Source organism: Gallinula chloropus (assembly GCF_964237585.1).
Source record: "Gallinula chloropus genome assembly, chromosome: 31".
Lineage (NCBI taxonomy): Eukaryota > Metazoa > Chordata > Aves > Gruiformes > Rallidae > Gallinula > Gallinula chloropus.
Genome location: NC_140116.1, coordinates 689,236 through 716,339, shown reverse-complemented (window position 1 = coordinate 716,339; position 27,104 = coordinate 689,236). Strand labels below are relative to the sequence as shown.

General features: G+C 71.5%; 3 protein-coding genes across 4 annotated transcripts; 1 reads left to right on the top strand and 2 right to left on the bottom strand.

The window, feature by feature from the left end:
- Positions 1-102: 102 nt before the first annotated feature.
- On the bottom strand, positions 103-3,074 carry RDH5 (retinol dehydrogenase 5; the record flags this gene model as incomplete). Its single annotated transcript, XM_084277186.1, has 3 exons — positions 103-274; positions 2,040-2,298; positions 2,762-3,074. 3 exons carry the CDS (start codon positions 3,072-3,074, stop codon positions 103-105), a joined length of 744 nt encoding a protein of 247 aa, XP_084133312.1.
- A 1,703-nt stretch (positions 3,075-4,777) lies between these two features.
- BLOC1S1 (biogenesis of lysosomal organelles complex 1 subunit 1) lies at positions 4,778-6,670 on the bottom strand. The gene is made up of 4 exons (XM_084277169.1): positions 6,525-6,670; positions 6,209-6,281; positions 5,388-5,520; positions 4,778-5,085 (listed from the first exon to the last, which is right to left on the bottom strand). The coding sequence occupies exons 1-4, from the start codon at positions 6,583-6,585 to the stop codon at positions 4,975-4,977; spliced, it is 378 nt and encodes a 125-aa protein (XP_084133295.1). The 5' UTR covers positions 6,586-6,670; the 3' UTR covers positions 4,778-4,974.
- Positions 6,671-11,663: 4,993 nt separating this feature from the next.
- On the top strand, positions 11,664-26,679 carry ITGA7 (integrin subunit alpha 7). Of its 2 annotated transcripts, none has more exons than XM_084277257.1 (25): positions 11,664-11,866; positions 13,069-13,196; positions 13,294-13,373; positions 14,063-14,318; positions 15,391-15,510; positions 17,603-17,810; positions 17,954-18,147; positions 18,874-18,962; positions 19,046-19,173; positions 19,402-19,497; positions 19,613-19,674; positions 19,763-19,932; positions 20,619-20,771; positions 20,877-20,989; positions 21,102-21,300; positions 21,880-21,963; positions 22,050-22,129; positions 22,225-22,302; positions 22,403-22,505; positions 22,708-22,884; positions 22,990-23,082; positions 23,175-23,288; positions 23,967-24,065; positions 24,149-24,274; positions 26,241-26,679. In XM_084277257.1, exons 1-25 carry the CDS (start codon positions 11,697-11,699, stop codon positions 26,421-26,423), a joined length of 3,303 nt encoding a protein of 1,100 aa, XP_084133383.1. In that variant the 5' UTR covers positions 11,664-11,696; the 3' UTR covers positions 26,424-26,679. The 2 variants fall into 2 exon arrangements, with proteins under 2 accessions (XP_084133383.1, XP_084133384.1); XM_084277258.1 differs by lacking the exon at positions 26,241-26,679 and adding an exon at positions 25,769-26,030.
- The last annotated feature ends 425 nt before the right edge of the window (positions 26,680-27,104 follow it).

Below are 27,104 nucleotides of genomic sequence, written 5' to 3'. Positions count from 1 at the left end.
GGTCTGGGGGGAGGATGGGTGAGGAGGGAGGGGGTTGGCAGCGTGAGGTTGGGGGAAACTGAGGCAGCGGGACGCTGGTCTGCGTGTGGTGTGTCCCCCCCCCTACTCACACTTGTGGAAGAACTCCTCGCCGTAGCTGAGCCGCGTCTCGGGGGGCAGCCGGTCCCAGAGCTGGCGCAGGGACCCCTCAATGCTCTCCAGGTTGGTCACCGCGGTCTTGAAGAAGCCGGGCTCCACGATGCTCACCCGCACCCCGAAGTGGTACATGTCACGCCTGCGGGGGACACCGCCAGCGGGGTGGGGGGGTGAGGGGGGCTGGGGGGCACGTGTGGGCATCAGGGCACAGGGTGAGGGGGGCTGGGGACACACGTGGGCGTCAGGGCACGGGGTGAGGGGGCTGGGGGCACACGTGGGCATCAGGGCATGGGGTGAGGGGGGCTGGGGGCACGCGTGGGCATCAGGGCACGGGGTGAGGGGGGTTGGGGGGTACACGTGGGCATCAGGGCACGGGGTGAGGGGGGCTGGGGGACACACGTGGGCATCAGGGCAGGGGTGAGGGGGGCTGGGGGACACACGTGGGCATCAGGGCACGGGGTGAGGGGGGTTGGGGACACACGTGGGCATCAGGGCACGGGGTGAGGGGGGTTGGGGACACACGTGGGCATCAGGGCAGGGGTGAGGGGGGCTGGGGGACACACGTGGGCATCAGGGCACGGGGTGAGGGGGGTTGAGGGCACACGTGGGCATCAGGGCACGGGGTGAGGGGGGTTGGGGACACACGTGGGCATCAGGGCACGGGGTGAGGGGCTTTGGGGACACACGTGGGCATCAGGTCATGGGGTGAGGGGGGTTGAGGGCACACGTGGGCATCAGGGCACGGGGTGAGGTGGACTGGGGGACACACGTGGGCGTCAGGGCACAGGGTGAGGGGGGTTGGGGACACACGTGGGCGTCAGGGCACGGGGTGAGGGGGGCTGGGGGGCACACGTGCGCATCAGGGCACAGGGTGAGGGGGCTGGGGGGTACACATGGGCATCAGGGCACGGGGTGAGGTGGACTGGGGGACACACGTGGGCATCAGGGCACAGGGTGAGGGTCTTTGGGGACACACGTGGGCATCAGGGCACGGGGTGAGGGGGGTTGGGGACACACGTGGGCGTCAGGGCACGGGGTGAGGGGGGCTGGGGGGCACGTGTGGGCATCAGGGCACGGGGTGAGGGGGGCTGGGGACACACGTGGGCATCAGGTCATGGGGTGAGGGGGGTTGAGGGCACACGTGGGCATCAGGGCACGGGGTGAGTGGGTTGGGGACACACGTGGGCATCAGGGCACGGGGTGAGGGGCTTTGGGGGCACACGTGGGCATCAGGGCACGGGGTGAGGGGGTTTGGGGACACGCGTGGGCATCAGGGCACGGGGTGAGGGGGGCTGGGGACACGCGTGGGCATCAGGGCACGGGGTGAGGGGGGCTGGGGGGCACACGTGGGCATCAGGTCATGGGGTGAGGGGGGTTGGGGGGTACACGTGGGCATCAGGTCATGGGGTGAGGGGGCTGGGGGGCACACGTGGGCGTCAGGGCACGGCGTGAGGGGGGTTGGGGGGCACACGTGGGCATCAGGGCACGGGGTGAGGGGGGCTGGGGGACACACGTGGGCATCAGGGCACGGGGTGAGGGGGGTTGGGGACACACGTGGGCATCAGGTCATGGGGTGAGGGGGGTTGGGGGGTACACGTGGGCATCAGGTCATGGGGTGAGGGGAGCTGGGGGGCACACGTGGGCATCAGGGCACGGGGTGAGGGGGGCTCGGGGACACACGTGGGCATCAGGGCACGGGGTGAGGGGGGCTCGGGGACACACGTGGGCATCAGGGCACGGGGTGAGGGGGGCTGGGGACACACGTGGGCGTCAGGGCACGGCGTGAGGGGGGTTGGGGGCACACGTGGGCATCAGGGCACGGGGTGAGGGGCTTTGGGGACACACGTGGGCATCAGGGCACGGGGTGAGGGGGCTTTGGGGGGGAAGGGGGGTCCGGCACCCACCGCAGGCTGTCGGAAAAGGCCTCCACGCAGTACTTGGAGACGCAGTAGCCGCCGCCGTTGGCGGAGAGGCGGCCGAGCACGCTGGAGGTGTTGACCACGCGGCCCCGCGCGCGCTTCAGCAGCGGCAGGAGCTGCAGCGTCACCTCGATGGCCCCGAAGGTGTTGACGGCCATGACCTGCCGGTAGTCCTCGATCCCCATCCACTCCGTGGGGCCGATGGGGTTGGCCACCCCCGCGTTGTTCACCAGCCCAAAGAGGCCTGGCGGGGGCAGGGGGAGGGCGCACGCAGAGGAGGGTGAAGTTGGGGGCTGCGGTCACCCCCCCCCCCCCCCGCCCCTCAGTGGTCTCGGACCCCCAGCAGGACCCTCCCCTCCATCCTGCCCTGTAGCACCTTGTAGGGACCCACCCCACACCCTCCCTATAGCCCCTCCCAAAGGCTCCACACAGCACCCATCTCCTCCCCCAGCCCCTCTCCAGACCCCCCTCATCCTTCACCTTGGGATGCTCCAGTGGGACCCCCTCCCCGTCCCAGCTGATACCCCCTCATCAGGGGTAACCCCCCCTCCACATACCCCCCTTACCCTGCTCTACACCCCTCCACAGCGCTCCTCCCGTCCCCCCCACAGCCCCTCTCCCAGAACCACCCACCCCACTCCTTTACCCCCCCCCCAACACCCCCCCCCCCCCCCCCAAAACCCCGGGGCCTGACCCCGCCCCCTCACCTTTCTCTCCCACCTCCGCCCGCACCCACTCCGCGGCCCGGCGGACGCTGTCGGGGCGGGTGACGTCGAGCAGGGTGGTGCGGAGGTGGCCGGCGCAGCCCCGCTCCAGGCTCTCGGCCCCTCGCTGGGTCAGGCAGGCGGCCAGCACCCGGTAGCCGCGCCCGGCCAGCCGCCGCGCCAGCAGGTTGCCGAAGCCGCTGTCGCAGCCCGTGATGAAGACGTGCTTGTCCGTCACCGACGGCAGGGTCTGGCGGTCCCGCACCAGCCAGCCCACCGCCCAGGCCAGCGCCGCCAGGAACAGGTACAGCCACATGGTGGGGGGGCTGCGGGGCTGGGGGGAGGGGGTGGGGGGATGGGAACCTGGGTAGCCCAGGCCGTGCCCCCCCCCACCCCCCACCCCACATCCCATCTCCCCCCTCCCATGTCAGCCCCTGTACCTCAGCAGTGCCACGCACCCCTCTGTGTGAGGGACCCCCACATGCTCTGCCCCACACTGTGTGGGTCAGACACCCCCCCAAGGACAGTGGGAAAAGGGGGACTGATTGCCCCCCTCCATCTGGAGTGGGTTCCCCCAAACACTCTGCCCCCCACCATGTGGGTCAGACCCCCCCTCCCAGGACAGGGGGAAAAGGGGGCCTGATTGCCCCCCCCTCCCCTATTTGGAGCAGATCCCCCCCCAAACACTCTGCCCCCAACCATGTGGGTCAGACCCCCCCCCCAAGGACAGGGGGAAAAGGAGGGCTGACTGCCCCCCTCCCCTATTTGGAGCAGGTCCCACAGGCACCCCAGCCCTGCACAGGGACCCTCCCGTGGTGGGGGTGAGCACCCCACGCTGTGCTCCCAGGGTGGGGGTGAGCACCCCACGCCCCCCCACCCGTCCCTGGACAAGCCCCTGACCGACCTGCTGCCAGGCAGGCGCTGGATTAGCCGCGCGGTGCGTCAGCGCCTGGCTGGGACCCAGCGCCCACGGGGCAGCACCAAGGGGGGGGTGTCCCAGCTGCTCCCCCCCAGCTTAAGCCCATCCCCCCTCCTGCCCTCCAGGAGCAGGGGTGACCCCGAGCACCCTCTGCCCCTGACCCGCATGGGGTGGTGACCATCACCGCTGTGTCTGGGCACCCCAACCCACCTGCACCCCACACCCCCCGGCCTGTCCTGAGAAAGAGATCCCAGGGGGTGGGAGGGGGGGATGTCCCCCTCCAGGTGCCTTGCTGGGGGTCTTTGGGGGTGTCAGGACCCCACCACTGCTCCCAGCAGCAGCTGCTGGCAGGGGGTTATGAGCCTGCTGGGGCTGGGGGCCAGGCTGACACCCCCCCTCCCTTCCCACCCCCCCCCACCCCTGGGGACTGTGGGGGAACACCCAGGGTCTGGCCTGGGCTCCTGGAGCTGGGGGGGGGTCAGGGGATGGGCAGCAGCCCCCTGCCCAGCCCGGGCAGTGCAGCCCCTCCCCACCGATGAGACCCAACAGACTCATCTCATGGGGCAGACCCTTATCGGAGGCGGGGGGGGGGATCATCCGCAGTCCCAGCTCCCCTGGCACCCCCAGCCCAGCTCAGGGTGCAGAGGGCAGCCCCCCTACAGCCCCCACACCTACCTTCAGCGGGGCAGAGGGCTCTGGGTGCTGCTCGGGCTGCGGCGGCGGCAGCGGCTGCGCTGGGGGGGGCGTGGGGGGGCTGCGGCCGCTCCTCCCCCTGTGCCCGCAGCCAAAGTTCACGGCCGGCCCAGCCTGCCCGCGCCAGGCACTGCCCTGGGGGGCACCCAGGCTTGTGGGGAGGGGTGCTAGGGCACCCCAAGCCTTGCCGGGGGACCCTCACCACTGAGAGCAGCCGGGATGAGGAGCAGCCCCCTGGGCACACGGAATCCTGGGTGCTGGTCCCAGCTCTGGGAGGGGGCACCACCCAGGGCTGGGGGGGCTGAGCTCTTGGGGTGGGGGGTGGGAGGGCTGGGGGGGTGGGATTAGAGCCCTCCTGGGCAGAAGGGGCCCTTTGTCTGGGAGAAAAAGGGGCCTCAGAGCCTGAGTTAAGCGGTAAAGAGGATGAGGGGGCTTAGGGGGGGCAGCTGAGGGCTGTGCCAGGGCCCCCGGCGCACGCCTGGCGCAGCCTCCCCACGCCGCCCGCTCAGCCACGCTTTATTCTGCCGGCTGGGGGGTCCCCGAGGCGGCCCCGTTATCTGCCAGGCCCGGCCGGGGGGGGCCGGGGGGGCCCCCGGGGTGGCTCTCAGGAGCAGGAGGGCTGGAGCTGCCCCTTGTAGACGTACTCCAGGGCCGTGGCGATGGTCCGCATGTCCATCTCGATGCTGCGCGCCCAGTTCTCCACGTCGCCGATCTCCTGCCAGGATGAGGAGGGGGGAGTTGGGGAGCTGCCTGGGGGATTTAGGGATGGGGGGGGGTCCCCACCGTGCCTCGATTCCCCCCCCTCCAGCTCCCACAGCCCTGCTGAGGCTCAGGGCTGGGTGGGTCCCCCATGGGTGCAGGACCCCATCCTTCATCTGGCATCAGTGATACATGGGGGGGGGCCATGGGGCGGCTTCTCCGTACATCCCAGAGGGTTTAAACCCCCTTCCCTTGCCAAAGCGGGGTGGGGAGGGAAGGAGCTCCCCTCCTGCCCGCGGTTGGGGGGTGCTGCCCCACCTTGAGGGCCTGGTTGAAGTTCTCCACCATGGTGATCCACTGCCCTGTCTGCTTGGCGAACTGGGCGGCCTGGACCTGCAGCGTCTTCACCTCGTGGTCCAGCTTCCGCTGGTTGACGTAGGCCTGGGCCACCCTGAGGGGGGGGGGGAGATGGGGGGGGACACACACAGAGGGTGGGATCCCACCCTGACAGCCCCAGGGTGGGGAGTTCCCAGGGAGAGGGTGGCTGTGGGGGGAGCCAAAGCACTGGGGAGCCATCGGGGGGGCTGGGGGGGGTCTCTGGGGCGGGGCTGAGGAAGGGGACAGGGAATTGAGGGGTCCTTGGGCGGGGGGTTTTGGGGTGAAGGGGTCCATGGATGGAGTGGGAGGGGGGAGCAGGGGGCCCCGGCTGGGGTTTGGGGGGTCTCTGGCTGGGGTATCCAGGGGTGGAAGGGCTGGGGGAGGTTTGGGGGGCCCCAAATGGGGGGTTGGGGGTTCCCAGTTGGCGTATCCAGGGGTTGACGGGCTGGGGGAGGTTTGGGGGGCCCCAGATAGGGGTTTGGGGGTTCCCAGTTGGCGTATCCAGGGGTGGAAGGGCTGGGGGGGGTTGATGGGCGTCCCCGGGTGGGGTTTTGGGGTCCCCAGCTGGGGTATCTCGGGGTAGAAGAGCTGGGGGGGGGGGATTTGGGGGTCTCTGGCTGGTTATACAGGGGTGGTGGAGTTGGGGGGGGGGTTGGGGGTCCCGGCCAGGCCATTCGGGGAGAAGGGGGCTGGGCAGCGGGGGGTGCAGCCCGGGGGGGCCCCTGGGGGGGGGCTGCGGGCTGGGGGGGTCCCGGCCTCACCCCACGTTCAGGTGGTCGACCAGGGCCTCGGTCAGGCGCGTGGCCGCAGCGATGGCCTCTCTGCGCCGCCGCTCTGCGGGACGCGGCCGTCAGGGGCCCGCGTGACGTCAGCGTGCGAGGCGATGACATCACGCCCCCCCCCCCCCCCCCCGCGGGTGTGAGCGCGCCCCCCCCACAGACACCCCCCATTCCCCCCGCCTCTCCCTTGACCGGCAGCCCCGCCGACCAATAGGATGCGCTCCCGCGCTGCCGCCGCCGTGAGCGGCACCTCCCTCCGCCAATCGCGCGGCGCCGCGGGGCGCTGGGGCGGGCTCACCCTGCAGCTCCCGCCGCTCGCTCTGCCGCGCCTGGTGCTCCTTCAGCAGCCGGGACAGCATGGCGGCCCCGCACCGCCCCGCACGGCCCGGCACGGCACGGCCCGGCCTGCCGCCCCTCCGCCCCGCACGGCCCGGCACGGCCTTCCGCCCCTCCGCCCGCCCCTCCGGCCCGCCCACCGCGTCACCGCCCGGCCCCGCCTCACGGCGCCGCGGGGCGGGGGCTGCCGCCTGGCCCCGCCCGGGGCGGGGCCTGAGGGCCGGGGGCGGGGCCTTGGGGGCCTGGCTGGGGCCGGGGGGGCCGCGGGGGCCGGGCTGGGGGGCTCTGGGGTCTGTAGGGCTACAAGAGCCTTGTCAGGGGGTTGGGGGATCTGGGGGGCTAAAGAGCCTGGTTGGGGGGTCTGCAGGGCTACAGGAACCTGTCTGGGGGGGGGTCTGGGGGTCTGCAGGGCTACAGGAACCTGTCTGGGGGGGGGTCTGGGGGTCTGCAGGGCTACAGGGAACCTGTCTGGGGGGGGTTGGGGGTCTGCAGGGCTACAGGAACCTGTCTGGGGGGGGTCTGGGGGTCTGCAGGGCTAAAGGAACCTGTCTGGGGGGGGTCTGGGGGTCTGCAGGGCTACAGGAACCTGTCTGGGGGGGGTCTGGGGGTCTGCAGGGCTACAGGAACCTGTCTGGGGGGGGTCTGGGGGTCTGCAGGGCTACAGGAACCTGTCTGGGGGGGGTTGGGGGTCTGCAGGGCTACAGGAACCTGTCTGGGGGGGGTCTGGGGGTCTGCAGGGCTAAAGGAACCTGTCTGGGGGGGGTCTGGGGGTCTGCAGGGCTACAGGAACCTGTCTGGGGGGGGTTGGGGGTCTGCAGGGCTACAGGAACCTGTCTGGGGGGGGTCTGGGGGTCTGCAGGGCTAAAGGAACCTGTCTGGGGGGGGGGTTGGGGGTCTGCAGGGCTACAGGAACCTGTCTGGGGGGGGTCTGGGGGTCTGCAGGGCTACAAGAGTCTGGGCAGGGGGTTTGAGGGGGTCTGGGGGTCCGCAGAGTTACAGGAGCCTGGCTGGGGGTCTGGGGGTCTCCAGGAGCCTAGCCAGGGGTTCTGGGGGGGCTTCAGGATCCTGGCTTGGGGGGGGTTGGGGGAGTCTGGGGGTTGCAGGTGAGCTGTCTCTCCTCCTCCCTGTGACCTGTGATGAGCGTGACCGTGCTCAGCTCCCCGCCGCTGAGGGGGCGGCCGGAGGAGCTGGAAGGAGCTGAGTGGCTCCATTAAACTCTCCGGGATGGGGAGAGGGGACTAAATCTGGTTTAACTTGGACTCCGTCCATGTGGCATCATCCCAGCGCCGGGTTGTGTGCCAGGCTGTAATGGATGAGATGAGCTGGGGAGGGGGGGATTGGGGGGGGGGGAGCCAGCCGGGCTCCCGGCGCGCAGCTGCTGCCTGCAGAGTGCAGGGTGAAAATTAAATTGCCCTGCAGAGAGCCGGAAGGGTGAGCTGGCAGCTGCCGGGATGCGGCTGAGCTCACCGGCCCCGGCAGCCCCGGGCCCTTGGCCCCGTGCCGCCGGCTGCAGCCCAGCAGCGTCAGGAGGAGGAGGAGGAGGAGGAGGAGGAGGAGGAGGAGGAAGATCTCCTCCTCATCCTCAGGTTGGTCAGGGCGGGGGAGGATGAGGAAGGTGAAAGGCTGCGGGGGGGTGGTGGTGAGGGGCAGGTGGGGTGTGGGCAGCACGAATGCGGCCTCATCACAGCTGCAGCATCTTCCTCCCCATCCCAACCAGCTCCTCCCCCCACCCCCCCGTTCAGCTCCTCGTGCCTTCGGTACCCCCTCACCCCGAGCTGGGGGGTGACCCGGGGGAGCCCTGGCTGCAGCGACAGGAACTCGAGCACCCGACGCAGCCCAAGATCAACCGGGGGGAGTGGGTAAAAATACCCCCAGCAGCTCCCCCCGTGCCCGCGGACTCGCCCACGGGCCCTGGGAAGGGCCGAGGGGGGTGTTTTGGGGTGTTTTGGGGTGTTTTGGGGTGTTTTGGGGTGTTTTGCCCTTCCCTTCGTTAGCTGACGAGCGTGCCGGGCGGACGGGGAGCGGTCAGGGCCTGGGGGTGGGTCTGGGCCACCCTGCGCCTGGGTTTGGGGTGTTGTGGGGTTGGTGTTCGCAGGGATAACGGCTCCCGCCCCCCCTTCCCCCCCCCCCGGCACCGCTCCCAGGGCCGCACCGCTGCCCTTCCCCTGCGCAGGAATGAAGGTCGCTGCCCCGCTCGGGACCTTCGCTGACCCTCCCGTGGGTGCTGGGGGGACTTGGCACCCCTCCCCACGCCGCCCCCGGCTCGTGGCACGCGCCAGGGACGCGCCTCAGCCTCCCCCCTCCCCACACGGGGCTCGCGAACCCCCCGAGAGACGCTGCGGCCGGGGGGCTGCTCCTGGCACGAGGCTCCATCGTCCTTCCCCCTCACCAGCCCGTGAGGGATGCTCCAGGGGCTCGTTTCGGCCCCTCACGGCGTTCCCGGTGCCGGTGAGGTGGTTTGGCAGGGCCAGGGAGCCCTTGGGGCGACCCCCTCTCTCCCTGTGCGTGGAAGTGGGCGGTGGGTCCCACCCTCGCCCTGTTCCCAGCCCTCTGCCCCTCCCTGACTCCAGGCGTTTCCGCTTCCCTGTTGTCCTGCTCCTGCCTTGGCCTCCTCATCCCAATAAAAAGCCTTGGAGAGACCCCCGGTGTTTCCTCTGTCCTGGGGAAGCTCAGCCTTGCAGCCCCCCACCCCTCCTTCCCCCTGCGCCCCCCCCCCCCCCCCCCCCCCCCAGGCTCATCCATGCGGTGGGATGAGGCTGCAGCTCCTGGGAACTCCATGGATCAAATCCGAGCCAGGGCTCCCCTCCTGCCTGACCCCCTCCTCGCTCAGCCCCCAGCCAGGAAATCCCTGGGATGGGGCGGGAATGGGCTGGGATGGGGTGGGAATGGGCTGTGTCGGAGTGGGAATGGGCTGGGATGGGGCGGGAATGGGCTGTGCCGGGGTGGGAATGGGCTGGGATGGGGTGGGATGGGGTCCTGGCACCCCCGAGGTGGGAGATGTCCCGCTGTCCTCTCACAGGGTGGATTTGGGGTTGGAAATCCCCTTCCCTGCTGGGCTCGGGGTGGGGGCAAACTTCCAGGGGAGCTGCTGTGGCTAATGCGGAGCAGCTGCCTCCCCCGGCACGGTACCAGGCTCGGCGCTGGGAGCCGGGTCAGTTCCCAGCCCAGCTGACTCCCCTCGCCCCCCCTCCCCTCCCCAGGCCCCCACCTCGAGGTGCTGCTCAGGTTTGGGGCGGTTTGAGGGCAAACAAGGCGGATCTGGAGGTTTGGCTGGGCAGAGGGGGGGCTTGAGACCCCGGTGCCCCCGCGCTGGCTGGGGTGGGAGCCCAGCAGCAGACCCCGCTGGGGTCCCATCTCTGCTCATGGGACCCTTAAGCCTTGATGGGGTTGGTTTTGGGGTCCCCTTATGCCGAGGGGGGGGCACTGGGAGCCCCCAGCCTGGTTTTGTCCACACCAGCTGCTCCTCAGGCTGCCCGGCCAGGACTCAGTGATGCTCACTGGTGCCCTCCCCCTCCTGGGGAGCTCCCTCCTCGCCTGCCCGGTGGGTGCTGGGGTGCAGGGGAGGGGGCAGCGTGAGGCTGAGCAGCCCCCAGGGACCGGATCTGTTCCTGTTCCCCGCTCCCAGGCCAGGATCGGCCCTTTCCCACGTCGGGAATGTTGGGAAGGGATGTGGCCACGGCCGAGCAAAGAAGGGGCGAGCGTGGGGAGCGCTGGACGGCAGCCAGGTAAGGGGGGTGAACTGAGGGGAGGGGGGGGGGAAGGACCCTCGGGATCCTGCCCTCGCTCCCCACCCAGCCAGCAGTGAGGAGGAGGAGGAGGAGGGGGGAGATGGGGGTGAAGGACTGTCCCTGCATCCAGCACGGAGCTGGAGCCCGTTCACACGGCCGGGGCGGCCCTGCCAGCTCCCAAATATCCTCACGGGCCCTCGGAGAGCGGGAGCGGATATAAATAGCCGGTGTGCTGGAAAATATGACAGCCCCCCCCTTTCCCTCCCCCCCCAGGCTGCTGTGTGGGGCACGGGGCCACGCTGGAGGCACAGCCGCCCCCGTGGGACCCAACCCGGGTCGTGGGGTCCGGCCCTGCCAGCGCTGCTGTTGTCCCCACAGTCCCCTGGGAGCGTGTGGGGACCCCAGCCCCTTCCCCATGGTGGGGGGTGTGGGCCCCAGTTTGGCTGCTCCTCTCTTTTTGAGGGGTGTGGGGGGGTCACTGCTCTGAGGATGGAGGTGGCTGGGGGGTGGCAGGGCTGGAGTGGCCACCCCAGTCCCCTTCCCATGGCCATGGGACACCCGGGAGTGGTGCCAGGGAGCTGCTGGGGTGGCAAGTCCCCCCTTCCCCGGGACTGTACCCCGTTTCTGCAGCATTGGGGTTGGGGGGGAGCTGCGGTTTGGGGCTGGGGAGCCCTTTGGGGGGGTCACAGGTGCTCCCAGGGTTGTGCTTGGACAGGGCGATCTCCCAGCAGCAGCACTGGGGTGGGCTGGGGGCTTCCACAGCTGCCTGTGTGTGGGCAGGATGGGGTGGTGGTCTGGGGGCTGCACTGGGGTGATGGGTGTGGGGGGTGACACCTGGGGGGTGCAGCAGGGTGATGGGCACGACAGGGGGGTGACAGGGGGGTGCTACCCGTGGGGTGCAGCAGGGGGGTGATGGGGGGGTCCCACCCGTGGGGTGCAGCAGGGTGATGGGCACAGCGTGGGGTGCCACAGGGGGTGACACTCGTGGGGTGCAGCAGGGTGATGGGCACGACAGGGGGGGTGACAGGGGGGTCCCACCCGTGGGGTGCAGCAGGGGGCTGACACGGGGGTGCCACCCGTGGGGTGCAGCAGGGGGCTGACACGGGGGTGCCACCCGTGGGGTGCAGCAGGGGGGTGACAGGGGGGTCCCACCCGTGGGGTGCAGCAGGGGGGTGACACGGCGGTGCCACCCGTGGGGTGCCGTGGGCCGACGGGCACAGCACAGGGTGCGGGTTGTGCTGCTCTGACCCGGCCGGTGACACACGGTGCTGCGGGCGGGGCAGAGGAGGAGGAGGAGGGGGGGGGTTGGCAGGGTTGGGGAGGGGGGGCCGTGCTTCTCCGCCCCCCCGGGCTCCTCCTCGCCGGCCGCCCGCTCTCCCCGGCTCGGGGGCGCGGGCAGCGGCGGCATGGCGGGGGCTCGCTGGCTGTGGCTGCCCTGGCTCAGCCTGCGGCTGCTGGCGAGCGCAGCCTTCAACCTGGACGCCAGCAGCACCCTGCTGAAGGACGGCGACAAGGGCAGCCTCTTCGGCTTCGCCGTGGCTCTGCACCGGCAGCTCAGCCCCGAGCCGGCCGGCTGGTGAGTACCGGCGGCACCGGCCACCCGCAGCCTCCCGGGGCTCCTCCCGCCGCTCCCGGGGCTCCTCCCGCTGCTCCCGGGGCTTCTCCCGCCGCTCCCGGCTCCCTCGCCCGCTCCCCGGGATGCTGGAAGGGAGCCGGGTCCCCCTTCGGGGTGCCGGAGCCCCGAGGGGACGGGCGCTGCCAGCGCTGCCCCGCCGCCGCTATTCGGTGTGTGTGGGGAGGGGGGGAATCGGGGGGCTGTCGATGCCCGCGGCGCAGCCCCGGGGTGTCCGTGCGGAGGGACCCCCCCTCCTCCCAGGCCGGCCCCCCCTCCCGGGCCGTGCCCGCCGCCTCCCCCGCTCCTGCTCGCCGCGGAGCCGCCGAACGCCCACCCGGTGCGTGCCAGGGCAGCCGGCCGCGGGCGGGGGGCGGGGGGGTCCCTGCGGCATAGGGACACCCCTGGAAAGGGTACCCCCACCCCCTCCATCCCCTCTCCCCGTGTGCCCCCCTCCCGCAGCCCCCTCTCCCCGCTCTTGGCGTCGGGATGGTTCCCCCCCCCACCGCCCCGACCCCCCCGGTGCTCCCGCTGCCCCCCCCCCCTCCCCGGGCAGGTGCTCGCGGAGCTGCCGGCACCGGGCTGGGGACACCCCCCCGCCCCCGCATCCCCCGGCCGCCCGTCCCCTCCGCCCCGAGGGGGAGGTGGGGGTGCGGGGGGGCTCCGGACCCCCCCCCCAGCCGGTGCCCGTCGTCCCGGTGCGCCCCGTGCCGGGCTCCCTCCTTTTTTGGACATGTTGCTGCGGGGTTATTTTGAGGGAATTCCGATTTATTTTTACCGACTCTGCCTCCCCCCCGCCCCCCCCGGGGCTCCTCCGTGTCCCGAGGCCACCGTCACCCGGGCGGCGGGGCCGGGGGTGGCCCCGGGTGGCTCCGGTCAACGAGCCCCGTTCCCCCCGGGGCGGGAAGGGGAGGGGAGGGGGCGTGAGGAGGGGGGAGGGGGGCGACCGGGGGGGCCCTCAGCCCCTTTGCACACAGCGGTGGGGTGTGGGGGGCTGCGCGTCCCCTCCCCGAGCCCCCCTCCCTGCCCACACATGCACTGAGCTGCGGCTGAGGCCGGAGGGTGGCATCAGGGTGGGGGTGCTGGGGGTGCTCCGGGGGGTGATTGGGGAGGTGGGGGGTGGTACCAGGAGTGCAAACCCAGCTTTGGGGGTCCCTGCTCTGCAGGCTGCTGGTGGGCGCCCCCCAAGCGCCAGCGCTCCCCAGCCAAGGTGCCAACCGGACCGGGGGGCTCTTCGCCTGCCCGCTGACCCCCGAACTCTCTGACTGCTGGCGGGTGCCCATCGATGAGGGAGGTGAGGTGCCCCCTCCCACCCCACCCCCTCCCCTTCTTCCCCTGGGTTTCGGGGGCCGTGGCGGGGCTGACGCTGCCCCTTCCCCCCCCCCCCCCAGTGGACCTGCAGCGGGAGAGCAAAGAGAACCAGTGGCTGGGGGTGAGTGTGAAGAGCCAGGGGGCCGGCGGCAAGATCGTGGTGAGCACCGGGGGGGCACGGGGGGGTGATGGGCAGGGGACGGGATGGGGGAGTGATGGGGGTGTGATGGTGAAGGGGGATGGGATGGGGGGGGGTTGGAGGGGTGAGGGGATGTGATGGGGCAGAGATGGGAGGGGGGGTGATGGGGGGGTGATGAGGGGGTGATGGGGGGATGATGGGATGGGGGAGTGATGGGGGAGTGATGGGATGGGGGGTGATGTGGGGGGTGATGTGGGGGTGCTGGGGGGATGATGGGATGGGGGAGTGATGTAGGGGTGATGTGGGGATGATGGGGGGATGATGAGATGGAGGAGTAATGGGGGGAGGATGGGCGGGTGATGTGGGGGTGATGGGGTGGGAGAGTGATGGGGGGGTGATGGGATGGGGGGTGATGTGGGGGGTGATGTGGGGATGAGGGGGGGATGATGAGATGGAGGAGTAATGGGGGGAGGATGGGGGGTGATGTGGGGGTGATGGGGTGGGAGAGTGATGGGGGGGTGATGGGATGGGGGGTGATGTGGGGGATGATGTGGGGGTGATGGGATGGGAGAGTGATGGGGGGGTAATGGGATGAGGGGGTGACGGGGGGGGGATGATGGGGGGGTAATGGGGGGGTGATGGGGGGGCGATGTGGGGGCGATGGCCTCCCCATCCTCATCTGCCCCCCTCCCCGTGCCCCCCGCGCGCAGACCTGCGCCCACCTGTACGAGGCGCGGCACCGCGTGCGGCAGCCGCTGGAGACCCGGGACGTGATCGGCCGCTGCTTCGTGCTGAGCCAGGACCTGCGGCTGCGCGACGAGCTGGACGGCGGCGACTGGAAGTTCTGCGAGGGGCGGCCGCAGGGCCACGACCGCTTCGGGTCCTGCCAGCAGGGCCTGGCCGCCGCCTTCAGCCCCGACCACCACTACATCCTCTTCGGGGCCCCCGGCACCTACAACTGGAAGGGTGAGTGGGGGGCTGCGGGGTTCCCCCCCCCCGCCAAGGGATATCCCCCCCCCATCAGCCGGGGGAGGCTGCGGGGTCGTCTGTGGCTGCCCCGGGGGGTGGGGTTGGGTCTACGTGTGTGTGTGGGTGCGTGTTCCTGCCTGGACACGCGTGTTCCTGCCTGGACACGCGTGTGGGTGCGTGTTCCTGCCTGGACACGCGTGTGGGTGTGTGTTCCTGCCTGGACACGTGTGTTTGTTCCTCCCTGGACACGCATGTTCCTGCCTGGACACGCGTGTGGGTGCGTGTTCCTGCCTGGACACGCATGTTCCTGCCTGGACACACGTGTGGGTGCGTGTTCCTGCCTGGACACGTGTGTTGGTGGTGTGTGATGGATGGGAGTGGTGGGAGTGTGTGGGCTGGCTGTGTGTGTGTGTGGGGGGTGTGGGTGTGCACACACGTGCCTGAGGCACGGTGCAGGTGTGTGTGCAGGTGTGTGTGTCCTGCCACGTGTGTGTGCACAGCAGTGTGTGCACGCAGGTGTGTGCACGTACACGTGTGCTGTGTGTGCTGTCTGTGCCCGGCCTCACAGGGGACGTGCACTGTGTGTGGGTGCCCCTGTCCATGTGCACACACGTGTGGGTGCCCCTGTCCCTGCACACACGTGTGCACTGGTGTGTCCACACACCCATGTGCCCGGGCTGGGGTCGAGCCTGCCGAGTCCCCCGTTACCCCCGGGCACAGGAGGGTCCCGGGGGGGGTCCCGGAGGGGGGTGTCCCCGCCCCATCCCCTCACCCCTGGGTTCGGCAGGGAACCTGCGCGTGGAGCTGCTCAACCAGAGCTCCCTGGACCTGCTGCGCTACGACGACGGCCCCTACGAAGCCGGGGGCGAGAAGGACCAGGACCCCTCGCTCATCCCCGTGCCCGCCAACAGCTACTTGGGTACGGGCACGGCGGAGCCCGGGCGCGACGGCACGGCGGGGGGGACCCCCAGAGCCCCCCGCCCCGCCCCCCGGCTCCAGCCTGCCCCGGCGCGGTGCCCACCCTGACCGCCCCCCTCTCCCCTTCTCTCCCGCCCCCCGCCCGGCGCAGGGCTGCTCTTTGTGACCAGCGTGGATAGCTCAGACCCCGACCAGCTGGTCTACAAAACCCCCGACCCCCAGGAGAAGGTGCCCGGCGCGGCCGGAGATGTGCCCCAGAATAGCTACCTGGGTTCGTACGCGCCGCTGCCACCGGCGTCCCCGTGTGCCACTGGCATCCCCGTGTGCCACCGGCATCCCTGTGTGCCACCGGCGTCCCCGTGTGCCACCAGCATCCCTGTGTGTCACCAGCATCCCCGTGTGCCACCGGCGTCCCCGTGTGTCACCAGCATCCCCGTGTGCCACCAGCATCCCCGTGTGCCACCAGCATCCCTGTGTGTCACCGGCGTCCCCGTGTGCCACCAGCATCCCTGTGTGCCACCGGCGTCCCCGTGTGCCACCGGCATCCCCGTGTGCCACCAGCATCCCCGTGTGCCACCAGCATCCCCGTGTGCCACCGGCCTCCCCATGTGCCACCGGCCTCCCCGTGTGCCACCAGCCTCCCCGTGTGCCACCAGCCTCCCCGTGTGCCACCAGCATCCCCGTGTGCCACCAGCATCCCTGTGTGTCACCGGCGTCCCCGTGTGCCACCAGCATCCCTGTGTGCCACCGGCGTCCCCGTGTGCCACCGGCATCCCCGTGTGCCACCAGCATCCCCGTGTGCCACCAGCATCCCTGTGTGTCACCGGCGTCCCCGTGTGCCACCAGCATCCCTGTGTGCCACCGGCGTCCCCGTGTGCCACCGGCATCCCCGTGTGCCACCGGCCTCCCCATGTGCCACCGGCCTCCCCGTGTGCCACCGGCATCCCCGTGTGTCACCAGCATCCCCGTGTGCCACCCTCCCCGGAGCCGTGTCCTGTGGTCTGTGTCCTCCCCCCTGTCCCCCTCCCCGTGGCTGTGGAGCTCCGCCAGGCCCCCTCCCACATGAACACACGTGTAGGTTCACACGTGTGTGTGTCCCGTCCCCCCCCCCGTGCCCAGCTCAGCATCCCCCGTGCGAGCAGCATCACCCCCCCGTCCTCACATGCATGACCCCCCCCTCACCCCACGTGCACGCCACCCCCCCCCTTCACACCCAGCCATGCACGTGGCATGTGGGTGCACGCTGCCCCCCCACCCCCCCCTTCTGGGGTCTGTCTGATGGAGGCACGTACACCCCCCCCCCCAAAACCCGAGGGGGGTCCCCAAGCCCCCCCAGCCAGGGCTGCCTCGTGCCTGTCCCTGTCCTGTCGCTGTGCCTGGGCTGCGGGGGGGGCACTGCCAGGCTGGGGATGGGGGTGACCCCGGGGAGGGGTGCAGAGCCTGGCATCACCCCCCCAGCCCCCCGCTGTCCCCGTGCTGGCCCCTCTGGTCATGTTTGTTGCATGGGGGGGTGGGGGATGCACCGTCCCTGTGTGAGCAGCACCCGTCACACTCTGCTGGGGGCTGGAGGGGGCTTGGGGGGGCTGCGAGGCTGCTGGGGGCTTGGGGGGGCTGCAGGAGGGCTGGGCACTGCAGCTGCTGCATGTGGGGAAGGGTCTCCTGCCCCCCCCCCCCGCTCTCCCCAGCTGGGGGGGGGGTCTGTGCTGGGTCTTGCTGCTCTGGCCTCACCGTCCCCTTCTGGCAATGCGGGGGGGGGTTGGGGGGCTGTTCCACTGCTCCCCCTTCGGCTTCGGCTGGCCCAGAGCTGGGGAGGGGTCCCCACAGCCCTGTGTCCCCCTCCCCACACCCCCACGCAGCTGCAGCCACTGGAGGCCCATGGAGCGTGGAGCAGGGAAACTGAGGCACAGGTGGAGCCGAGCCCCCCCCATCACCCCCACACCAAAACACGAGGGTCCCTGAGACCCCCCCCCAGCGCCGGGGCTGAGCAGAGACAGAGAGGGAGCCCCCCCACCCCCCCATCCCCACAGTAAAACACGAGGGTCCCCGAGACCCCCCCCAGCGCCGGGGCTGAGCAGAGACAGAGAGGGAGCCCCCCCCCCCCCCATCCCCACACCAAAGCACGAGGGTCCCCGAGACCCCCCCCAGCGCCGGGGCTGAGCAGAGACAGAGAGGGAGCCCCCCACCCCCACCCCCATCCCCACACCAAAGCACGAGGGTCCCCGAGACCCCCCCCAGCGCCGGGGCTGAGCAGAGACAGAGGGGGACGCACAGACGGGCGGCCGGCGGTCGGGGGGGCCTGGGGCGGGGGGCTGAGGGGCCAGGTGGGTACCAACACCTCCCCCCGCCCCCGCCGCCCCCCGCAGGCTTCTCGGTGGACGCGGGCGCGGGGGTGACGCGGCGGCGGGAGCTGAGTTTCGTCACCGGGGCCCCCCGCGCCAACCACACGGGCGCCGTCGTCATCCTGCGGCGCGACAGTGCCACGCGCCTGGTGCCCGAGGCCGTGCTGCCCGGCCAGCAGCTCACCTCGGCCTTCGGCTACGCCCTGGCCCTGCTCGACCTCAACAGCGACGGGTCAGTTCAGGGGAACCCCCCCCAAACCCACCCCACAGCCCCCCGCCCCTCCTCTCCCTCCCGCCCCGTCGGTTCCCTGGGCGGTGGCCGGGGCTGGGCTGGGCTGGGGGTGGGGGGGGGTGATGCAGCCCCTGTACCCGCAGCTGGATGGACCTGGTGGTGGGGGCCCCCCACTTCTTTGAGCGGAAGGAGGAGATCGGGGGGGCTGCCTACGTCTACATCAACCCCGGGGGGCGCTGGGACGCCGCGACCCCCCTGCGGCTCAACGGCACCCGCGGCTCCATGTTCGGCGTCGCGCTCAGCGCCGCCGGGGACCTCAACCGCGACGGCTTCGAGGGTGAGGGGGGCTGGGGGGGTCTCTGGGGGCTGGGGGCTGGGGGCCTCAACCGCGACGGCTTCGAGGGTGAGGGGGGCTGGGGGGGCTGGGGGGGGGTCCCTGTGGGCTGGGGGCCTCAACCGGGACGGCTTCGAGGGTGAGGGGGGCTGGGGGGGTCCCTGTGGGCTGGGGGCTGGGGGCCTCAACCGCGACGGCTTCGAGGGTGAGGGGGGCTGGGGGGGCTGGGGGGGGGTCCCTGTGGGCTGGGGGCCTCAACCGGGACGGCTTCGAGGGTGAGGGGGGCTGGGGGGGGTCCCTGTGGGCCGGGGACCTCAACCGGGACGGCTTCGAGGGTGAGGGGGGCTGGGGGGGCTGGGGGGGGGTCCCTGTGGGCCGGGGACCTCAACCGGGACGGCTTCGAGGGTGAGGGGGGCTGGGGGGGCTGGGGGGGGGGTCCCTGTGGGCCGGGGACCTCAACCGGGACGGCTTCGAGGGTGAGGGGGGCTGGGGGGGCTGGGGGGGTCCCCGTGGGCCGGGGGCCCCAACCGGGACGGCTTCGAGGGTGAGGGGGGCTGGGGGGGTCTCTGTGGGCTGGGGGCCTCAACCGCGACGGCTTCGAGGGTGAGGGGGGCTGGGGGGGCTGGGGGGGGGTCCCCGTGGGCTGGGCTGGGGGAGGGGAGGGGGCAGCGGGGGCTGCTTCCCACAGACAGGTCTCGGTGCCCCCCCCTCACCCCCCTGACCCCCCAGACCTGGCCGTGGGTGCCCCTTTCGACGGCGCCGGCAAAGTCTACATCTACCACGGCAGCAGCCTGGGCATCGTGGCGAAGCCAGCACAGGTGAGGGGGGTTTGGGGGGGTTTGGGGGGGGTGCATGGCCCCCTCCCCCTCGCCCTGCCCCGTCACGGGCTCCTCGTCCCCAGGTGCTGGACGGGGAGGGCGTGGGGGTCTCGGCCTTCGGGTACTCCCTCTCGGGGGGGCTGGATGTGGATGGGAACCTCTACCCCGACCTGCTCGTCGGCTCCCTCTCCGACACCGTCGTGCTGTACAGGTGGGTGCCCCGGACCCCGAGGACCCCCCCCCACCTCCCCGGCACCCCCAACCTCCCCATCACCCCCCCCCCACCTCCCCATCCCCCCTCCCGGGGCAGCCCCTCACCCGCGGGCACGGCCGGGGGTCCCGCGCAGGGGGTGAGCGCTGGGTCTCTGCAAGGCTTGGGGTGCCCCCAGTGCCAGCCCGGTGTCCCCCCCGTCCCCCCCCCCAAATTTCCCCTCCGCAGGGCCCGGCCGGTCGTCCACGTGTCCAGGAACGTGTCCCTGCTGCCCCCCAGCATCGACCTGGAGCAGAGCAACTGCCGGCACCGGGAGGGGGTCTGGTGGGTGACACCCCCCGCCCCCCGCCCCCGTGGGCGCGCAGCCGGGGTACGGCTGGGGTGAGGGGGGGGCTGCCCGTCTCACCCCCCCCCCCCACCCCACCCCGTGCCCCCCCAGCGTGGATGTGGGAGCCTGTTTCAGCTACTCGGCCAGTCCCCCCAGCTACAGCCCCCGCCTGGGTGAGCGCCGTGGGGGCGGGCGGGGCGGGGCGGGGGGACACGGGGTGGGACCCCCGGCGTCTCACCCGTCCCTCTCCCGCCCCCCCAGTGCTGCAGTACGTGCTCGATGGCGACACGGACCGGCGGCGGCTGGGCCAGGCCCCCCGCCTCTTCTTCCTCGGCCGCCGGCCCGACGACCCTGAGCACCAGTTCTCCGGCACCGTGGAGCTGCCCCGGCAGCACGCGCGGGTCTGCGTCACGGCCACCTTCCAGCTCCAGGTGAGGCCCCTCCCCACCCTCAGCATCCTCATCGGCAGCCTCACCCTCGTCCGGACACCCTCATCCCCATCCTCATCCTCATCCCCATCCCCATCCCTGTCTTCATCCCCATCCTCATCCTCGTGCCCCTTCCCATCCTCATCCTCATCCCTGTCTTCATCCCCATCCTCATCCTCATCCTCATCCCCATCCTCATCCCTGTCTTCATCCCCATCCTCATCCTCGTGCCCCTTCCCATCCCCATCCTCATCCCCGTCTTCATCCCCATCCTCACGCCCTTCCCCATCCTCATCCTCCTCATCCTCATCTCTGTCTTCATCCCCATCCTCATCCTCGTGCCCCTTCCCATCCTCATCCTCATCCCTGTCTTCATCCCCATCCCCATCCTCATGCCCCTTCCCATCCTCATCCCTATCCCCACCCTCATCATCCCCATCTTCATCCCCATCCTCACGCCCTTCCCCATCCTCATCATGCCCATCCACACCTTCATCCTGACACACTCATCTCCATCTTCATCCCCATCCTCATCCCCATCCTCATGCTCATCCTCCTGCCCTTCCCCATCCTCCTCCTCCTCCTCATCCCATCCTCCTCCCCTTCCCCATCCCCATCCCCATCCTCATCCTCACCCTCACCCCCGTCCCCCCACGCCCCCTCTCTCCCCTGTCGCCCCTCTCCCCCAGGACAGCATCCGTGACAAGCTGCGCCCCATCGCTGTCACCCTCGCCTACGGCATCCAGGGGGCGGGGGGGGGCCAGCGGCAGAGCCGGGGGGCCGCCCTGCCCCCCCTGTCCCCCGTGCTCAGCCCCCAGCAGCCCAGCAGCCAGCGCACCGAGGTGGGGACCGGCCGCGCTCACCCCCTCCTCCCCCTCCCTCCCTCCCTTCCTGGGGGGCCGGGGGCTGCCCGGAGTGTCCCCAGGGTCCCCCCCGTGTCCCCCCAGGTGCATTTCCTGAAGCAGGGCTGTGGGGACGACAAGATCTGCCAGAGCCACCTGCAGCTGCGCGCCCAGTTCTGCGCCCGCCTGGGCGACGCCGACTTCCAACCCCTGCCCAGGTGATGGGGTGGGGGGCCCTGGAGGGGGGGTGTGGGGTGTGGGGTGCTACCCCCACCCCGTGTCCTGTGGAGGACACCCCTGGGTGGGGGGCTGACGGCAGCTGCGCCCCAGGGCTGCGGACGGCACCGCCGTCTTCGCCATGAGCGACCAGAAGGACGTGGCCCTGGAAGTCCAGGTGACCAACGCGCCGTCGGACCCGGCGCAGCCGCAGCGGGACGGGGACGATGCCCACGAGGCCCTGCTCACCGCCACCCTCCCCCCCGAGCTGCCCTACTCCGCCCTGCGCCCCTTCGACGCCCGCGCTCCCTCGGTGCCCGGCTGGGGGGTGCTGAGGGTGCTGGGGATGGAGGGATGGGGATGGAGGGATGGGGATGGGGATGGGGATGGAGGGATGGGGATGGGGATGGAGGGATGGGGATGGAGGGATGGGGATGGGGATGGGGAGGGTGGGATGGGGATGGAGGGATGGGGACGGTGCTGGGGATGGAGGGATGGGGATGGAGGGATGGGGATGGGGATGGGGATGGGGATGGAGGGATGGGGATGGAGGGATGGGGATGGGGATGGGGATGGGGATGGAGGGATGGGGATGGAGGGATGGGGATGGAGGGATGGGGATGGAGGGATGGGGATGGGGATGGGCAGGGTGGGAGCTGTGGGATGGAGGGATGGGGACGGTGCTGGGGATGGAGGGATGGGGATGGAGGGATGGGGATGGTCCTGGGGACGGTGGGAGCTGTGGGATGGAGAGGGCTGGGATGGCTTTGGGGAGGGGGGGGGGGGGATGATGGTGGTTCTGGGGATGCAGAGGGTTGGGGTGGGGGGTCCCGGGGCACTGGGGGGTTGTGGGGACCCCGTGGGTGTGGGGGCTCACGCCTGTGCCCCCCAGGACAAGCCGGTGGTGTGTCTCGCCAACCAGAACGGCTCGCAGGTGGAGTGTGAGCTGGGGAACCCCCTGAAACGCGGAGCCCAGGTGGGTGCAGCTCCCTCCTGACCCCCCCCACCCCCGAGCCCCCTGAACCCCGACCCCCAGCCCAGCGCTCGCCCCTCTGCCCCCAGGTGCGGTTCTTCCTCATCCTCAGCACCCTGGGCATCACCATCCAGACCACGGACCTGGCGGTGGAGCTGGCCCTGTCCACGTGAGCCCCGCTCGGCTCCGTGTGTTTTGGGGGGAGGGTGGGGGGGATATGGGGGTGCAGCTGCCCCCCCAACTCCCCCCCCCTCCTCTCCCCAGGATCAGCGAGCAGCCGGGGCTGGAGCCGGTGGTGGTTCGTGCCCGCGTGGTCATCGAGCTGCCGCTCTCGGTCACGGGGTGAGTGTGGGGTGGTGGAGGAAGGATGGGGGGGGGGGGGGTGTCTGGGATGTACCCCCCCTCCCCCAGCCTGGGGTGACCCAAGGCTGCCCCCCCACAGCGTGGCAGTGCCGCCCCGGCTCTTCTTCGGCGGGGTGGTGCGGGGGGAGAGCGCCGTGCGGCGCGAGAGCCAGGTGGGCAGCGCCGTGCGCTTCCAGGTCACGGTGAGTTGGGGGGTCCTGGGGGTGCAAAGAAGGGGGGGGGGAGCTCCCCTTCCCCACTGCCCCCCTTCCCCACTGCTCCCCTTCCCACCCCACCTCTTCTTCTGGGCCAGGGGGTCCCAGGCCAGTGGTGGCGGTGGGTTGGGGGGGGGGGTCCTGTGCCCCCATAACTGATGCAGACCCCCCCCCACCCCCACCCCGGCAGGTCTCCAACAGGGGCCAGTCCCTGAAGACTCTGGGCTCGGCCTTCCTCACCCTCCTCTGGCCCCACGAGCTCCTCAATGGGAAGTGGCTGCTGTACCCCCTGCACCTGCAGCTGGAGACCCTCCCCGGGCAGCGGGTGGCCTGCAGCCCCCCCGCCAACCCTCTGCGCCTGGCGCTGGTACTGCTGGGGATGGGGGTGCCTGGGGGAGGGGTGGGGGTGTGTGTGGGGGGGGTGTCTCTGTGCTGCCATCCCCCACCCCATACCCATCCTTCCCCTGCCCAGGAGCCGCCGGGGGGGGGTGACCCTGCCGAGGCGCCCGCGCCGGGGTCCTGGTGGGTTCCAGCGCCCGCGGAGAGGAGGAGGAACGTCACGCTGGTGAGTGGGGCTGGGGGCACCCCACCCCGGGGGTGTCCCTGCTGCTGGGGGGCGTGTGGTTGGGCTGACAGCCCCCCCCCTCTGCCCCCCAGGACTGTGCCCAGGGCACCGCGCGCTGCCTGGCTTTCCAGTGCCCCCTGCACAGCTTCGAGCGGGCGGCCGTGCTGACGGCCCGCGGGCGGCTCTGGAACAGCACCTTCCTGGAGGTGGGAGGGGAGGGGTGCCCCGGGGTGGGCAGGGGGCTCGGGGGATGGGGAGGGGCCTCAGGGGATGGGTGCCCTGGGATGGGGAGGGGGCTCAGGGGACGGGGATGGGTGCCCTGGGATGGGGAGGGGGCTCAGGGGATGGGGATTGGAACCCTGGGATGGGGAGGGGGCTCAGGGGATGGGGAGGGGCCTCAGGGGACAGAGATGGGTGCCCTGGGATGGGGAAGGGCCTCAGGGGATGGGGATGGGCACCCTGGGATGGGAAGGGGTCTCAGGGGACAGAGATGGGTGCTCTGGGATGGGGAGGGGGCTCAGGGGATGGGGACAGGAACCGCAGGACGGAGGGAGGGCTCAGGAGACAGGGAGGGGGCTGAGGGGATGGGGAGGGGGCTCAGGGAACAAGGAGGGGGCTAAGGGGATGGGGAGGGGCTGAGGGGATGGGGAGGGGGCTGAGGGGACGGGGAGGGGGCTGAGGGGATGGGGAGGGGGCTCAGGGGATGGGGAGGGGGCTCAGGGAACAAGGAGGGGGCTGAGGGGATGGGGAGGGGCTGAGGGGACGGGGAGGGGGCTCGGGATGGGGAGGGGGCTGAGGGGATGGGGAGGGGGCTGAGGGGACGGGGAGGGGGCTCAGGGGATGGGGAGGGGGCTCAGCCCAGCCCCTGCCATCCCGTACCCCAGGAGTACCTGGCGGTCACCTCGCTGGAGCTGGTGGTGCGCGCCAGCGTCTCGGTCACCTCCTCCATCAAGAACCTGGTGCTGAAGGACGCCTCCACCCAGGTCTGCCCACCCCCCACCCCCCGGCCCCCCGCCAGCCCCCCCCCGCCCCGCTGCCCCCCGCCCGACCCCCCTCTGCTCCGCAGATCCCCGTCTCCCTCTACCTGGACCCCGGGGCGGCGGTGGCGGGCGGCGTGCCGTGGTGGGTCATCCTGCTGGCCGTGCTGGCCGGTGTCCTCGTCCTGGCCCTGCTCGTCTTCGTCCTCTGGAAGGTGAGGGACAGGGACGGGGCCCTGGGGCAACGCGAGTCCCCCTCTGCCCATGGCACCCTGTGCCACCCTCGTCCTGCCACCCTGTGCCGCCCTGAGCCACCCTGTGCCGCCCTGTGCCACCCTGTGCCACCCTGTGCCGCCCTGTGCTGCCCTGTGCCACCCCGTGCCACCCTGAGCCACCCTGAGCCAACCTGAGCCGCCCTGTGCCGCCCTGAGCCACCCTGTGCCACCCTGAGCCACCCTGAGCCAACCTGAGCCGCCCTGTGCCGCCCTGTGCCACCCTGTGCCGCCCTGTGCCACCCTGAGCCACCCTGAGCCACCCTGAGCCAACCTGAGCCGCCCTGTGCCGCCCTGTGCCACCCTGAGCCACCCTGTGCCACCCTCACCCTGCCACCCTGTGCCACCCCGTGCCACCCTGTGCCACCCTGTGCCGCCCTGTGCCACCCTCGCCCTGCCACCCTGTGCCACCCTGTGCCACCCCGTGCCGCCATGTGCCACCCTGTGCCACCCTGAGCCACCCTGTGCCGCCCTGTGCCGCGCTCTGCCACGCCAAGCTGTGCTGTGCTGTGTCCTGTCATGCTGTGCCATGCTGTGCCATGCTGTGCCGCCCTGTGCCACCCTGTGCTGCCCTGTGCCGCCCTGTGCCGCCTTGTGCCACCCCGTGCCACCCTGTGCCGCGCTCTGCCATGCCAAGCTGTGCTGTGGTGTGTCCTGCCACGCTGTGCCACGCTGTGCCACCCCAGCTGAGCCATGTCTGTCACCCTGTGCCCATACTGTGCCATGCCATACTGTGCCATGCCGTGCCATGCTGTGCCGTGTCACCCCAGTTGTGCCATGACCTGTCACTTGCCCATACTGTGCCATGCCATGCCATGCTGTGCTGTGCCATGCCATGCCATGCCGTGCCACGCCGTGCCATGCTGTGCCGTGCCACCCCACCCCAGCTGTGCCATGTCCTGTCACCCTGTGCCCATACTGTGCCACCCCAGCCATGCCATGCCATGCTGTGCCGTGTCACCCCAGCTGTGCCATGTCCTGTCACCCTGTGCCCATACTGTGCCATGCCGTGCCATGCTGTGCCGTGTCACCCCAGCTGTGCCATGACCTGTCACCTGCCCATACTGTGCCATGCCATGCCATGCCGTGCCATGCTGTGCCATGCTGTGCCATGCCACCCCACCCCAGCTGTGCTGTGTCCTGTCACCCTGTGCCCATACTGTGCCATGCTGTGCCGTGTCACCCCAGCTGTGCCATGACCTGTCACCTGCCCATACTGTGCCATGCCATGCCACACCGTGCCATGCTGTGCCATGCTGTGCCGTGCCACCCCACCCCAGCTGTGCTGTGTCCTGTCACCCTGTGCCCATACTGTGCCATGCCGTGCCATGCTGTGCCATGCCGTGTCACCCCAGCTGTGCCATGTGTGCCACCCTGTGCCATGTCGTGCCACGCAGCCTGGCCTTGCCCGGCCTCACCCTCTCGCTTCCTCCCCAGTGCGGGTTCTTCAAGCGGAGCAGCCGGCGGTCCCGCTACACCACTCACTATTACCGGGCCCGCCTGGGCCTGCAGCCCTCCGCGGCGGACAAGCAGGCGGCGGAGGGCGAGCGGTAACGCGGGGCCATCCTGCCCCCGGCGCTGGCGGGCGGCGAGCAGCGGTGTGCGAGGGCCGCGCCGCGCCGCAGGGCCCGGGGGCTGCGGTGCGGGGTGTGCGAGGGGCTGCGGTGCTCGTGCATGGGTGTGCGAGGCCTTGCGGTGCCGGTGCTTGCGGTGTGCCAGGGTTTGCGGTGCCGGTGTGTGGGTGTGTGTGAGGGTTTGCGGTGCCAGCACGCGGTTGCCGAGGCTTCCCCGTGCCCGGGAGCCGCCGTGCCAATCTCTAGGCCCAAGGACGGGGCGCCACGGCTCCCGGTGCTGCTGTCCCCAAAGCCGGGGTGTCCCCACGGGGCCCTGACCCGCCGGTCCCCCGCAGCTGGGCTTCTTCCGCCGGGCGCGTTACGCGCCGCCGGCCGTGCCGCAGTACCACGCCGTGAAGATCCCGCGGGAGGAGCGGCAGCAGTTCCGCGAGGAGAAGACGGGCACCATCCAGAGGAAGGAGTGGGCCGCCAGCTTGAGCGAAGCCCGTGATGGCCACGTCACCCCCAGCTCGGCCTAGGCCCTCGCGCCGCCGGGGACGGCGTGGGGACGGCGGCACGCGTGAGGGGGGCTGGCTGCGGGACCCCCCTCCCCGGCCCCGGGGATGGACCCTGCGGCAGCGCGCGCGGCAGGGGGGCACGCGCGTGTGCCGGCGCACGCCAGGCGCCAGCCTGAGGCGGGTGCACGCGGGACTGTTGGCACTGGGACGGGCCCTGTTGGCCACAGGGGAGGGCTGGGGCCTGACGCCATGCGCGGCGCAATAAAGGAGACCCTGTCCCGGCCCCGCGGCCTGGTGCGTCGGCCATGGCGGGGGCGGTGGGAGCGCCGCCATGATGGGTGTGGCTGGGGCGCCATGATGGGTGTGGCTGGGGCGCCATGATGGGTGTGGTGAGTGGGAGGAGCCGTAATAGGTGTGACTGGCGGCCGCCATGATGCGTGTGGTGACACTGGGAGGCGCCATGATGGGCGGGTGTGCCTGGGCGCCGCCATGATGGGCGTGGTGACACTGGGCGCCGCCATGATGGGCGTGGCCGTTTTTCCGACGGGCGACCAGCGCCTGTGCTGCCGCGGCCGAGACGAGCCTCGTCTGCCGCAACAACCGGCCGCGTCCCCTTCCCCTCCCGCGGGCTGGGCCTTCCCCGACCCGCCAGCTACAGCGGCCGGGCAAGCAGCGAGCGCCGCTCGTCCCTTCGCCGGGATG